Source organism: Erythrolamprus reginae, chromosome 1 (assembly GCF_031021105.1).
Source record: "Erythrolamprus reginae isolate rEryReg1 chromosome 1, rEryReg1.hap1, whole genome shotgun sequence".
Taxonomy (NCBI): Eukaryota; Metazoa; Chordata; class Lepidosauria; order Squamata; family Dipsadidae; genus Erythrolamprus; species Erythrolamprus reginae.
The window spans coordinates 107,792,065-107,807,018 of record NC_091950.1 but is presented as its reverse complement, the minus strand read 5'-3'; the positions used below and the strand labels follow the sequence as shown (position 1 = coordinate 107,807,018).

Genomic DNA, 14,954 nt, shown 5'->3' with positions numbered 1-14,954 from the left:
CCAGAGGCCCTCTGGAGGCTGGAAGTGGCCTCTTTCCCAACTTTTGGTGGGCTCAGTAGGCTCGTGTTTTGCTCTCCCCAGGCTCCAAAGGCTTCCCTGGAGCCGGGGGAGGGTAAAAATGTCCTCCTCTGTCCCCCCTGGAGACTCTCTGGAAGCCAAAAACACCCTCTCAGAGCCTCTGTGTGAGCCAAAAATCAGCTGGCCAGCACACACATGCACATTGGAGGTGAGCTAGGGCAACGGCTTACATGCCAGCAGATATGGCTCCGCGTGCCGCCTGTGGCACCCGTGCCATAGGTCCGCCATCACTGGGATAGATCAACTCTTAAATTAACATTAGACCAACAATCAAGAAAACACAATACCCTACTCATGAAACTGCCAAACAAGCCAACAATAAAGGTCCAGCCAAAGAACCTCTAAGACCACCAATGCCTACACCGGCAAGGCAAGCCACTGGAATATAAATTGAGAGCAAAACCCACTGCTTACTAGCACTGATGATGTTACCTAGTTTGGGTAATGAAATGTCTGCAAAAAAACAAGCTCAGAGAGCATCAAGAGCCCCTTAGTATAGGAGTCCTCAAACTTTATAAACGGGACTCATTCACTGACCCTCAGACTGTTGGTGGGCCTCACCAGGTGGGCAGGCATGGCTAGGTGGTCATGTGGCTGGGTGGGCGTGGCTAGGTGGTCGGCTAGGTGGTCATGTGGCTGGGTGGGCCTGGCTAGGTGGTCATGTGATTGGGTGGGCATGGCCAATTTAGCCGTCCCTTTTGCCTTTGTCCTTCATAAGCTGTATTTGCTCAATTCAAGGAATCTGTTTACTTAATAAGGACCGCCCCCTCTTACCTAATTTTATTACTGCAGCAGCTTCAGCCCCCCCCTCCCAAAGCATTTCAAAGCATTCTCCCTCCCAACTAGGACCGAGGCAGCTTCCGCAAAGCCCAGGAAGAAAGCACACTCTCACACAGTGTCCTCCCTGCCACCTAGGACTGAGGCAGCTGCTGCAAAGACCGAGAAGAGTTCAAAGCTGAAAGCTCTATCCTCGTGTATCAGTCCACCGTCACTCCACTGGCCAGTATAACCGCTCCACCTGCCCATCCCCACCCACCCAGCTCGTGCCCTTCAGCCTTACCTTTGCAAGATGTGGGCAGCAGAAGTGTAGGGGCAGCAATGAGCTGAGGTTCACAGAAGTGCGGCTGCAATCTGCGAGGTCTTATAGGCTAGAGGGTAATGGGAAAAGCCAGCCTTGCAAAGAGTGGCTGGGAGGTGAGGGACAGTGCTTAATCGCACCGTTGGGTGGGTAGAGTGTGTGGGTGGGCCGGGTATGACCTATGGGATCCCTGCCTTAGTATAATGAAGATACATGTCAGCTAGGTATATTAAGATATCAGATTAAAACCAGGAGACTGGTTAAGACATCAAGCTTGAAACTAGGACACCATCAATTATAGCCCTTAGGCTTGAAACTGCCTTAGACATGCTTTAGGCATGCAACTGGGTTAGGTGATTAAAGCTAGTCGTTCTCTCTGAGGCAAAGTCTCAACATCCCGCACGTTTTGTAAGAATAATTATGCATACAGGGAAAACATCTGGTTTATGTTTTGTTTTGTTTCATTTCATATGAATTTTAAAGGCTTTAACTATCTATTTCATTGCTGAAATAGTGCAGTCAGGCCGTAGGGAAAGCAAGTAGAATGCTTGGCTGCATGACTAGAGGTATAACAAGCAGGAAGAGGGAGATTGTGAACCCGCTGTAGAGAGCACTAGCGAGACCACATTTGGAATACTGTACTGTGTTCAGTTCCGGAGACCTCGCCTACAAAAAGATATTGACAAAATCGAACAAGTCCAAAGACGGGCTACAAAAATGGTGGAAGGTCTTAAGCATAAAACGTATCAGGAAAGACTTAATGAACTCAATCTGTATAGTCTGAAGGACAGAAGGAAAAGGGCGGACATGATCGAAACATTTAAATATGTTAAAGGGTTAAATAAGGTTCAGGAGGGAAGTGTTTTTAATAGGAAAGTGAACACAAGAACAAGGGGGCACAATCTGAGGTTAGTTGGGGGAAAGATTAGAAGTAAAGTGAGAAAACATTATTTTACTGAAAGAATAGTAGATACTTGGAACAAACATCCAGCAGACATGGTTGGTAAATCCACAATAACTGAATTTAAACATGCTTGGGATAAAATACAGGAAATAGTATAAGGGCAGACTAGATGGACCATGAGTTCTTTTTCTGCCATCAATCTTCTATATTTTTTTTTATGTTTCTATGATTTATTTGTCCATTTTAACTAGCCTGACCTATAAAACTGTTTCAAAATTAAAAGGGGACAAAAGTGAAGGCAGTGTTCATTCAAAGGTTTGAAAAGGATTTTGCCTTCCCTGGGACAGATCAGAAAGATGAGAGTTGAAAATATCTTGGATCTTAACATTTATTTATTTATTTATTGGATTTTTATGCCGCCCCTCTCCGTAATCCATCTGGAGATGTCAAATACTTTTCCTCTAATAGTAGTTTTGGTCAGCTTCTCTAGTTCTCTCTTTTCTTTTTCTTTTCTTTTCTTGATTTTCTTACTTTGATTATTATCTTGCTCTCCCTCTTATTCCTTTATCTGTAATGCCTACTGTGTTTTGTGTACCATTTCTATTTGATACCATTTGAAAATTCCAGCTTTACTAATTCCTGATTTCTATGTTTAACTTCTAGGCCAGAATAAGAATGGTAACCGGCTATCTATTTGCCCAGCTGTGTCTGTGGACTCGTGGAATTCCTGGTGGATTGTTAGTGCTGGGAACAGCTAATGTGGATGAAAGGTATTAATTTGTTAAATCTGCTTAAAATTGCTGGCAACAATTAAATGATATGGTTTCAAAATGATAAGCTGTTTAGCATTCTGAAATATTTCTCTGTATCATGTTTCACCAATTTAGCTTTTTCAAAAAACATTGCAGAAGCTCCTTAGACCAGTGATTTTCAACCTTTTTTGAGCCACGGCACATTTTTTACATTTACAAAACCATGGGGCACATTGAGGGGGGTGGGGGGGCTAAAAAAATATTGGACAAAAAAATTCTCTCTCTTCCTCCCTTTCGCTCTATTTCTCTCTCCCTCTTTCTCTCCCTTCCTCTTTTTTTCTCTCTCTCCATCCCTCTTTCTCTCTCTCTTCCTTCTTTCTTCTTTTTTGCTCTCTTTCTCTCTCCCTCCCTCTTCTGTCTTTCTCTCTCCCACCTTCCCTCCCTCTCTTTCTCTCTCTTTCTCTCTCTCTCTTGCTTTCTTTCTCTCTCTTGCTTGCTTTCTCTCTTGTTTGCTTTCTCTTTCTCTCTCTTTCTCTTGTTTTCTTTCTCTGAGCTTCGCGGCACACCTGACCATGTCTCGCGGCACACTAGTGTGCCACGGCACACTGGTTGAAAAACACTGCCTTAGACATTATACTCCCAGCCTTGAGCATATGCATTTTTCTTGTTGTTGTTCCTGTTTTGTTAACTTAATTCAGTATTTCAGTTTGTATGAAACGAGTCTCACTTCATAACTTTGTGGGTATGTATGGTTTCCAAGGTGGAATTAATATATGTCAGTCAAAATTATAGACAAATTATCCTAAGAAGAGAATTAAATGTGTCTTTGCCTGTGGTTATGAATCATTCCTAGAACAAATCCAGGCCTACTGCCCATAGCTAGCATTAATATGTGGCTGGGTCACTCTGAAAATTGTGAGATTATTCTCACGTTTTCTGTAAAGTAAGTAACTGCCTGTTAGATATTCCTTCTATGTGAATTTCAAAGAGAACACTCACCATATATATGTTACAGGAATAGAATAGAATAGAATAGAATTCTTTATTGGCCAAGTGTGATTGGACACCAAGGGATTTGTCTTTGGTGCATATGCTCTCAATGAATATAAAAGAAAATTTGCAAGAATCATGAGGTACAACACTCAATGATTGTCATATGGTACAAATAAGCAGTCAGGAAACAATATTAAAATAAATCGTAAAGATACAAACAAGAAGTTACAGTCATAAGTGGGAGGAAATGGATGATAGGAACAATTAGAAGACAAATAGTAATAGTAATGCATCCTTAGTGAATAGTTTGACAGTCTTGAGGGAATTATTTGTTTAGCAGACTGGTGGTGTCTGGGGGAAAATATTCTTGTGTCTAGTTTTTTGGGTATGCAGTGCTCTACGGTGTCATAACCGGACATGTTAACTCTGCAAGTCTTTTCTCAATACTACATAAACTATAATATAGTAACATTATATTAATTATCTATCTACGAGACCGCCTTGTAGGTCCCACAGAGTTGATCTCCTCCGGGTCCCGTCAACTAAACAATGTTGTTTGGCGGGACCCAGGGGAAGAGCCTTCTCTGTGGTGGCTCCGAATCTCTGGAATCAGCTCCCTCCAGAGATTAGAATTGCCCCCACTCTCCTTGCCTTTCGTAAACTCCTTAAAACCCACCTCTGCCGTCAAGCGTGGGGGAACTGAAACATCTCCCCCTGCCTATGTAGTTTTTTGTGTATGATGACTGTATGTATTTTTTTTATATATTGGGGTTTCTTGTTTTTTAGACTTTTAAATGTATTATTGTTATTTTAGATTCCAACTATTAGATTTGTTATTATATATTGTTTTTATCATTGCTGTAAGCCGCCCCGAATCTACGGAGAGGGGCGGCATACAAATCTAATTAATAATAATAATAATAATAATAATAATAATAATAATAATAATAATAATAAATTATACCTGACAGTTAAAAAGTGTACTGTAGATATTTTAATTGACTCTGCTTGTATTTCTGAGTGACCTTCTCTCCTTCCAATTCATTCATACATACCCAGTTGGAGAAGGCTGTAATGGGAGGATAAAGAACAGCTTAACTTCATCTGACTTAATAGAAGCGTAACATCAGGTCTTCTTTTCTCAGCCTGCAGACTTTTTCCCAGAATTATAGGAGGAATTTATACAGTTATAATTGCACAACAACTTTGGGGAGTACAGTATTGGATATTGTCTTAATATACACTGCTAAAAATAAAAATAAAGGGAACACTTAAACAACACAATATAACGCCAAGTAAATCAAACTTCTGTGAAATCAAACTGTCCACCTAGGAAGCAACAATAATTACAATCAATTTCACATGCTGTTGTGCAAATGGAATAGACAACAGATGGAAATTATTGGCAATTATCAAGACACACTCAATAAAGGAGTGGTTCTGCAGGTAGGGACCACAGACCACATTTCAGTACCAATGCTTTGTGGCTGATGTTTTGGTCACTTTTGAATGTTGGTTGTGCTTGAGATGGACTCTACAACCCACACAAATGGCTCAGGTAGTGCAGCTCATCCAGGATGGCACGTCAATGCGAGCTGTGGCAAGAAGGTTTGCTCTGTCTGTCAGCGTAGTGTCCAGACAGAGGCTGGAGGCGCTACCAGGAGACAGGCCAGTACACCAGGAGACAAGGAGGGGGCCGTAGGAGGGCAACAACCCAGCAGCAGGACCACTACCTCTGCCTTTGTGCAAGGGGGAACAGGAGGAGCACTGCCAGAGCCCTGCAAAATGATCTCCGGCAGGCCACAAATGTGCATGTGTCTTCACAAATGATCAGAAACCGACTTCATTGGGATGATATGAGGGCCCAACATCCACAGATGGGGGTTGTGCTCACAGCCCAACACTGTGCAGGATGCTTGGAATTTGCCACAGAACACCAGGATTGGCAAATTTGCCACTGGTGCCCTGTGCTCTTTACAGATGAAAGCAGGTTCACACTGAGCACATGTGACCGACGTGAGAGTCTGGAGACACCACGGAGAGCAATCTGCTGCCTGCAACATCCTTCAGCATGACCGGTTTGGCATATGCTCCATATGCTCGCCAGAGATAGCCTGACTGTCATTAGGTACTGAAATGACCTCTAGTGAGATCATAAGCTGGCACGGTTGGCCCTGGGTTCCTCCTAATGCAGGATGATGCCAGACCTCATGTGACTGAAGTGCATCAGCAGTTCCTGCAAAATGAAGGCATTGAAGCTAGTTCCCCAGACCTTAATCCGATTGAGCATATCTGGGACATCATGTCTCGCTCCATCCACCAACATCACGTTGCATCACAGACTGAGTGGGTGGATGCTTTAGTCCAGGTCTGGGAGGAGATCCCTCAGGAGACCATCCGCAACCTCATCAGGAGCATGCCCAGGCATCGTAGCGAGGTCATACAGGCCCGTGGAGGCCACACACAATATTGAGCCTCATTTTGACTTGTTTTAAGGACATTACATCAAAGTTGAATCAGCCTGTAGTATGTTTTTCCACTTTAATTTTGTGTTTGACTCCAAATCCAGGTTAATAAGTTTGATTTCCATTGGTGATTTTGTTGTCAGCACGTTCAGTTTTGTACAGAACAAAGTATTCAATGAGAATATTTCATTCAGATCTAGGATGTGTTATTTGAGTGTTCCCTTTAATTTTTTGAGCAGTGTAATTGTCATCACCTTTAGACGTACAGAAAATAAATTTAAAAATATTTCCTTCTTAGCCTTCGAGGATATTTCACAAAATATGACTGTTCCAGTGGTGACATCAACCCTATTGGTGGAATTAGCAAAGCAGATTTAAAATGCTTTATACAATATTGCATTGAGAATTTTCAGCTAACATCCCTCAAAAGGTAAGTAGAGAAGTAATGAAATTTATTCCAGTCTGTTCCAGAATGATCTGGAATGTTGATGCTTTCTTCCCCATATGTTTTCCTAGGATTACTGAATACTTCAGAATTTGATCTTAACTGGGACTTGATAGAAATTGCAACTAAATTTTGAATATCAATGAGTAAATAGTACCTTTAAAGTATGATTATATCAAGTACAGTTTGGCTGGCTAATAAAGCTTTTTCATACTGATTTTCTTAACATTGGATGATTTTGTTAATACAAAGCAGTTATATATAATAATCTTGTATTCCTAGTCAGGAATGCAAGTGCATAGTGTTTGTTGCTTGGTATAGCTGTGCAGGCCACTTTCTTACTTGCCTGAAAGCAGTACAAATTAATCTGGAGGAACATTTTAGATAATTGTCTTGCTGAAATATCTAGCCCCTTTTCAGTTTCATGTTCTTTACTGCCTGAGACATGGGCTTCTGGCATATGTTGATATTTAATTAAATCTATTCTTCCTACTGTGCACACCATTTTTTTGAATGCCACTGTTTACACACAACTACAAATTATCATAGAACCACTCTCAGACTTCACGTTTGGCAGAAAGATGACCATTTCTTGAAGCTTTTCATCTCTCCCCGCCTGGCTGAATCATTTTAGTTCATGAAATAATCAATTGGTAGTATTTTGTTCAAAATAGTACAGGCTTATCAATGTTTTCCTTTGCATACCTTAGGATTTTGTGATGAAGTTAGGGAAAGGCCTCCCCTTAAAATTGTTTGTTCCATGGACAAATGCTGAATACAGTGATACCTCGTCTTACAAACGCCTCGTCATACAAACTTTTCGAGATACAAACCCGGGCTTTAAGATTTTTTTGCCTCTTCTTACAAACTATTTTCACCTTACAAACCCACCACCACTGCTGGGATGCCCCACTTCCAGACTTCCGTTGCCTGCGAAGCACTCATTTTTGCGCTGCTGGGATTCCCGAGGCTCCCCTCCATGGGAAACCCCACCTTTGGACTTCCGTTGCCAGTGAAGCACTCATTTTTGCGATGCTGGGATTCCGCTGCTGGGATTCCCCTGTAGCATCGCAAAAACACAAAAGTCCAGAGGTGGGGTTTCCCATGGAGGGGAGCCTCAGGGGAATCACAGCAGCACAAAAAAGGGTGCTTCAGCTGGCAAAAGGGTTGAATTTTGGGCTTGCACGCATTAATCGCTTTTCCATTGATTCCTATGGAAAACATTGTTTTGTCTTACAAACTTTTCAACTTAAGAACCTCGTCCCAGAACCAATTAAGTTTGTAAGACAAGGTATCACTGTACTAGCTAAATCTTTCTTAGTCTTTGCAGGGATTTGTGAATTTTCTTGGCATATCTCTGAGTCTTCGGAGAGGGGCGGCATACAAATCTAATAAATTATTATTATTATTATTATTATTATTATTATTATTATTATTATTAATTTGGGGCAATGTTCCACAATCAGCAGAGGAAGAAAAATGAATCTGAAAATAAGTTGGATATTTCAGCAAAACCAACAGTCCAGTATATGAAGTTTAAGTTTTAAGTTTAAGTTTTATTAAATTTATAGACCACCCAACTCCTGATGGACTGGACGGTGTACAATAATAAAAACGATATACAATTAAAATCCACGTACAAAGAACAATAATCCCTTCTGAACTGGAGCAGAGTGCTTATAGCTCCATGGCCCCAAGCCTGCCAATCTACCATGAAGTATTTTCAAGTAAGAAAGAAAAAGGTTTTGGAATGGTATCCATTAGTCCTCAAACTTTTTTCTCGCCAAAGATCCGTTTCCACTTACTTAGGGATTCAGTGAAATGTACAGTTTGACCAAGAATGCCCAGATTTGTGCATTCACCTGTAAATATTCAGACAATAGTGTGCTTGTACCTATATAGAAATGTAGCATGAGGCAGACAAATGATGTGGCTCTGCTTAATAATTGCTTTGGTTGAGATGGAACATGTTCATGGTAATAGTAATGTATTACTATAGATTAATTTGGTTCATTTCATTTTACTTATACATAGTATTATATCAGCACCCCCAACAGCGGAGTTGGAGCCACTGCAGAAAGGAAATGTTACTCAAATGGATGAGGTACTACCATCTTTTAAGCCCATATTTTTAATTTGTGGCATCTTGTTCATGTAGTCTCTTAATCTTCCATCAAAATTCAAGAAAGTCTGACTTTTGTGATTTAGGCATCATATGGAACTCAGCATACATTAACCAACTGTGTATTTTTCCTGCTAAGATATTTCTGCTGCAGACTCGCATGTCTTCTGCAATAACATAAGTATCCTTTGCCTTATGATTCAGTTGAACCCAAAATTTCGGTTGCTAAGTGAGATGTTTATTAAAGTGAGTTTGCCACAGTTATTAAGTGAATCTTGCTTCCTCCTTGACTTAGATTGAATGTTTTAAAAGTAGATCACATTACCCTAGAACCATCATAAATGCAAGCCAGTTTACCAAGCATCTGAATTTTAATCATGTGACCATGGGGATGCTCAATGGTCATGTGAAAAACGGTCAAAAGCCACTTTTTTTCAGTGCCATTGTAACTTTGAACAGTCAACACTAAATGAACTGTTGTAAGTAGAGGACTGTCTATATAAATTACAATGGCTGTTGAAGAATTTAGAATCTAGATTGCCAAAGTTCTACAGAGCTTCACTATTCTTAATTTGCAAGATACAGTGGTACCTCTACCTAAGAACGCCTCTACTTAAGAACTTTTCTAGATAAGAACCAGGTGTTCAAGATTTTTTTTGCCTCTTCTTCAGAACCATTTTCTACTTAAGAACCCGAGCCTGGAAAAATTTCCCAGGAAATTTGAGAGCGGCACGAAGGCCCGGCCAGTTTCCTGCCATTCCCATTTTAATTCCGGCCATCTCGGGCTTTTTTGGGCTGCTAGAGGAGCCTTTCGATGGTGCTTAAGGAGGCTTTGGCAGTCCAGAATGAACAAAGCATTTTCCTTTCTCTGGGCGCTTGGAGAGGGAATAAACCTCTGCAAGTGCCCAGAGAAAAGAAACGCTCCTTTCACTCTGGGCAGCGACTGTCCTCTTCCTCCTCTTCTTCCTCCTCTCCCACCCAAATTCCGAGCTTTTATTTCTTTCCCAAGGGATTTGTATGCATTATTTGCTTTTACATTGATTCCTATGGGAAAAATTGCTTCTACTCACAAACTTTTCTACAGAACGAATTAAGTTCTTAAGTAGAGGTACCACTGTACTTTCTAGTAACACCCCCTTTATGAGGATTTTTTAAAATAATATAAATACTTTATTGTCATTGTAAATACAGCAAATTGTCATTGACAACGAAAGTCACGTGACACCCAGAGACTAGTCCCGCCACACATAACAATCATAAATAAAATAAAATGCCGCACCCACCACAAATTCCCCACCCTGAACCACCCAAACGTCTGCACAACAGACCAAGTAATACTGTCCAACAGCTCACTGATGGTGACATTTTAGTTTGTTATTAAGTGCAAGTATAGCTCTGGGATAGAAACTATTCAGGAAACATGTGGTCCAGGTTTTAGTATCTTCTGCCAGGAGGCAACATTTCAAAAAGATTGCAAGCAGGATGAGAAGAGTCTCTAAGAATGTCATGCACCTTCCTAGAACAGTGAGATGCGAAGATATCATCCAGGCTTGGTTTTTGGAGCCCAATGATATTTTGGGCAATTTTAATCGTTTTCTGTAGAGCTTTTTTATCTGCTACAGAGCTGTTCCATGCAAGAATGCCTTATGATAGGACATTCTCAATGGTGCTGCGATAGTAGGACAGCAGAATTTTATTGATAGTAGTTAGAAATCTGCACCTCCTCCCCAGATCACTCCAAAACTGCTTCTGAATTATAATCTAGGACAGAATTGTGGGGTTTAATTAACGAAGTGATATAGTTATGGTATTGTATTTTAATCAAGTTCAATATTATTTTTCCCCAGGTTCAGAGAAATCTAGATTAACTATAGTTCCAATTCAGTGATGGGTGGCTCTTGAAAAATGTTTGAGTCTTATATTCATTTGGCTTCTCTTTTTCTTTTCTTTTGGCTCTGTGTATGAAATGTTAGGTAGACATGGGTATGACATATGCTGAACTCTCCGTCTATGGTAAACTAAGGAAGATAGCCAAGGCTGGACCTTATACTATGTTCTGTAAAGTGATCACAATGTGGAAAGAAATATGTTCTCCAAGAGAGGTAAAGAATAAATTTCCCTGATCTACATCTGCAAAAGCAGCACTAAGGCTTGGTGGGCTTGTCCACTGGAAAAGTCAAAATATAAATTTGAATTTGGCAAATCATGATTTGATGATAACGTTTGAATCATTTTCTGGTTATGATTTCTTCAATTATAGACTATTTTTAATCAATAAGCGCTACAGTTTCACGCAGGAGAATTCCAGGTTTTAAAATGTGTGTCTTGGGGAAACTGCCCAGCACAACTCACCTAACTGCAGCTCTATTTTGACTTGAGCACTCTTGTTGATAATATTGAAAGCAATCAGTAAGATTGGGCAAACTTAAATGTAGGATTGCAACCTTTGAATCTTAGTTATAGACTAATTTATTTATTTATTTATTTTGTCCAATACACAATGAGGGTTTTAGTGGGTATATATCTATATACACATAGTAAAATACATGATGAAGGTTATAGAGGAGATACTCATAGTAAAATATATCTAAGAAATAATAGAAAAGAAGGTATAGTAATAGAACATATCAACGAAAGAATAGAAGAAGAGATATAGGAATAGAAGAAAGGTATAGGAGATATAGGAGAGCAATAGCACAGGGGACGGAAGGCACTCTAGTGCACTTGTACTCTATTCTATTAATATTTCTATCGGAGTGGGTGGGTTATGATTTTTTGGGGAGTTTTTTTGAGTCCCTGAAATACTGCATTTTGTTCACCAGGTGGCATCAAAAATTAAGCATTTCTTTCAAATGTATTCAATCAACCGACATAAAATGACTACTCTTACTCCCTCCTATCATGCCGCCAGCTACAGTCCTGAGGATAATCGCTTTGATCTGAGACCTTTCCTTTACAATTCTGCTTGGTCCTGGCAGTTCAGGTGTATAGATGAACAGGTAAGCAATAATCTATTTTTATGTTATGTGCCATCCGTGTTTAGTTAGAGGTGTATGCAAACACAAGATTTAATGTTTTAGCTGACTGCTGAATTTAAAGACATCCATCTGGTTGAGGCTGGATTGGGTGGACAATTTGTGATCTGTGGATAACTTTCGCAGAGTGTTGGAGTTATATGGATGCATCTAGGTACATCCATACCAGCTTGGGCAGCTGCATTCTGGACTAACTGAAGTCTTTGAATGTTCTTTAAGGGTAGCCCCATGTACAGCACATTGCAGTAATCCAGGTGATGAGGGCATGAGTGACTGTGAGGAGAGACTAACTATCCAAATAAGGCTGCAGCTGGTGCACTAGGCAAACCTGTGCAAAAGTCCCCTTAGCTACAGCTGAGAGATGTTGCTCTAGTCTCAGCTGTGGGTCTAGGTGGACTCCCAGATTGCAGGCCTGCTCTGAGGGGGTCAAGGTTTCCCCTCCCAGAATAATGCATGGACAGATGGAACAGTCCTTGGGAGGCAAGACCCACAGCCACACCATCTTGTTGGGGTTGAGCTTGAGCTTTTTGACACCCATCCAAACCTTCACAGCCTCCAGGCACCGGCACATCACTACCACTGCTTCACTGAATTGACACGGGGTGGAAATGTACAGCTGAAGTGTCATCAGTGTACAGCTGGAAACTCACCCCATGCTGTCGGATGATCTCACCCAGCGGTTTCATGTAGATGTTAAACAGTAGGGGGCAGAGGTCCGATCCCTGAGGCTCCCCACAAAGGAGGGGCCTAGGAGCCGACCTCTGTCCCCCTAACATTGCATACAAATCTAATAAATAATAATAATAACAACACCGACTGCGACCGACAAGAGAGGTAAGAGGAGAACCACCATAAAACTGTGCCTCCCACTCCCAGCTCCTCCAGACACCGGAGAAGGATACCATGGTCAATAATATCGAAAGCCGCTGAGAGGTCAAGAAGCATCAAGATAGAGGAATGTCCCCTATCCCCGGCCTGCCAGAGATCATCCATCATGCAACCAAAGCAGTTTCAGTGCTGTAGCCGGGCCTGAATCCAGACTGATAAGAGTCTAGATAATCAGCTTCATCCAAGGACCGCAGGAGCTGGAGCGCCACCACTTTCTCAACTATTGTCCTGTTGGAGATGGGATAATAGTTTTTCAAAATAGATGGATCCAGAGAAGGCTTCTTGAGGAAGGGGCGCAAAACCGCCTTCTTTAGTGGAGGTGGAAAGGACCGCTTCCTAAAGGATCCTTGATCTAGTCTCATGTTACCTCCCTGCTGGCCGAAACCATCCAGGAGGGACACAGGTCCAGTAAACAGGTGGATATAGTTGTATAGGTTTTATCATTCCACAGTCGCATGATTATGATTTCGGTGCGTTGACCATTACAATTTTGCAGCATCCAATGGTCACAGGATTACCATTTGCAACCTTCTTGGCCAGCTTCCAAAAAACAAAATCAATAGGAAAACCAAAATGAAGTTAGAAATGCTGACCACATTATGTTGCACTTAATAACTCATGATTCCCTTTATGATGGTAACCAGAAGTGTTGGAACTTCTGTTGCTAAATGTCATGTTCATGTGACAACAAGCTTTACAACTGCATTGTTTTGCAAGGGAATTCTCAATTGCCACTGTTAATCAAATAATTGTATTTCTAATAAAGGAGAAGTGCGATGAAGTACAGAAACACCGAGTTTTTACATGTTGTCTCACACAATGGCCTGATATTAAATCTGAACTCTCTTATTTTTATATGTTACTTGTATTTAATAATGCATATTTTTTCTGGGAAGCTCAGTTTTACCATGACTTAGATTAACACCATTGTTGAAAGTTTCCTTGTCATTTTTGTTAGGACCTAAACTATATGCAGTAATCTCTGCTTGTCAAAGCATATTAGGAAAGATGCAATTTGGAGCAGAGAAGATTTAGCACTTGTTGACATTAGTTCATCACAATCCACTTTGTTTTAGGAAACATAGCTATAGTGGTGGGATTCTAATAGAAAATGTCTGTGTAAAATGACATTTTAGTCAAAAGATAATTATTATTGTTGTGAGCCGCCCCGAGTTTGCGGAGAGGGGCGGCATATAAATCCAATAAATCTAATCTAATCTAATCTAATTTACAGGTTTCTAAACTAGAAGCTAAGCAAGTGATGGACTTGAAACCTCAGATCAAAGATTGAATTTGCTCTCTCTGTCTTGCTGCTTGGGATGGATGATTTTTGCAGAATCATCTGTAAAATTGAACAACATGATCAAAGAATGAAGATTATCTAAATATTTATAGTGTTTGCCCTTTTAAAATAATCAATCAAGCAAATAATGCAATTGTCACAATTTTAAAATCAAAGCTGTTAATCCAGAAAGTTTTGAATAACCTTAATTTATTTGTCTCAGAATTTGTTTTCTGAAGTTGTTCTAAGTTGTTTTTTTGTCACAAATTTTCTAAAACCACAATCCAATAAAGTTCAACTGTATTTTTAGTTCATATTTTTTAAACTCTGTGTCACATCAGGATTCTTGCACTTACAAAGTGAGGAGTTTCCTTTGCTGTCTTCTTTATGTATTTCTCAAGTTGCTTGATAGTTAAGAGCAAATCCCAGAAGTGCCAAAGAGAGGGAAAAACCCAATCTTTTTGGATTTTTTGTTACACATGCACTCATGGGAGCGAATGGCAATGAGGTAAGTTGGAACCCACCCTGCCCTACTCCCACTCTAGCTTAAATTTAACTTGTGCACCTCACCCCACCCTATGTACCTGGGTAGGCATGGTCTTAACTAAGGCTTATTTTGGGGGCTAGAGTTTATATTGGGTGCACATGTAGGAATCAAATTAAGTCTTATTTTCGGGAAAACATGATAGAAAGACCCACTATGTCCATTGTTCTTATTCTTAGTAGGTAAATAGAAGATTGAAGCTTAAGCACAAGATAATTTAAACTCTTCCCAGATCTGCTTGTTACTATGATGCAAGCTTATGGACATATGACATGTTGCAAAAGACCTTCAGGAATTTTGGATATACAGTGTTCCCTCAATTTTCGTGGGGGATGCGTTCCGAGACTGCCCGCGAAGGTCGAATTTCC

The 14,954-nt window shown here is 40.5% G+C and overlaps 1 protein-coding gene across 2 annotated transcripts in view; it reads left to right on the top strand.

The window, feature by feature from the left end:
- Window positions 1-14,367, top strand: part of NADSYN1 (NAD synthetase 1) — a 40,499-nt gene extending 26,132 nt beyond the window's left edge. Inside the window, exons 16-21 of one of the 2 annotated variants that reach the window (XR_011559892.1) lie at window positions 2,724-2,830; window positions 6,569-6,700; window positions 8,750-8,819; window positions 10,811-10,939; window positions 11,749-11,836; window positions 13,995-14,367. Coding sequence is in view for 1 of the 2 variants with exons in the window: in XM_070761715.1 (XP_070617816.1) it covers window positions 2,724-2,830; window positions 6,569-6,700; window positions 8,750-8,819; window positions 10,811-10,939; window positions 11,660-11,836; window positions 13,995-14,051 (672 nt within the window). In the remaining variant the exon portion in view is untranslated. Of the gene's footprint in view, window positions 1-2,723; window positions 2,831-6,568; window positions 6,701-8,749; window positions 8,820-10,810; window positions 10,940-11,659; window positions 11,837-13,994 lie in introns of both variants that reach the window. The other variant, XM_070761715.1, reaches the window with a different exon arrangement.
- Window positions 14,368-14,954: the final 587 nt, after the last annotated feature.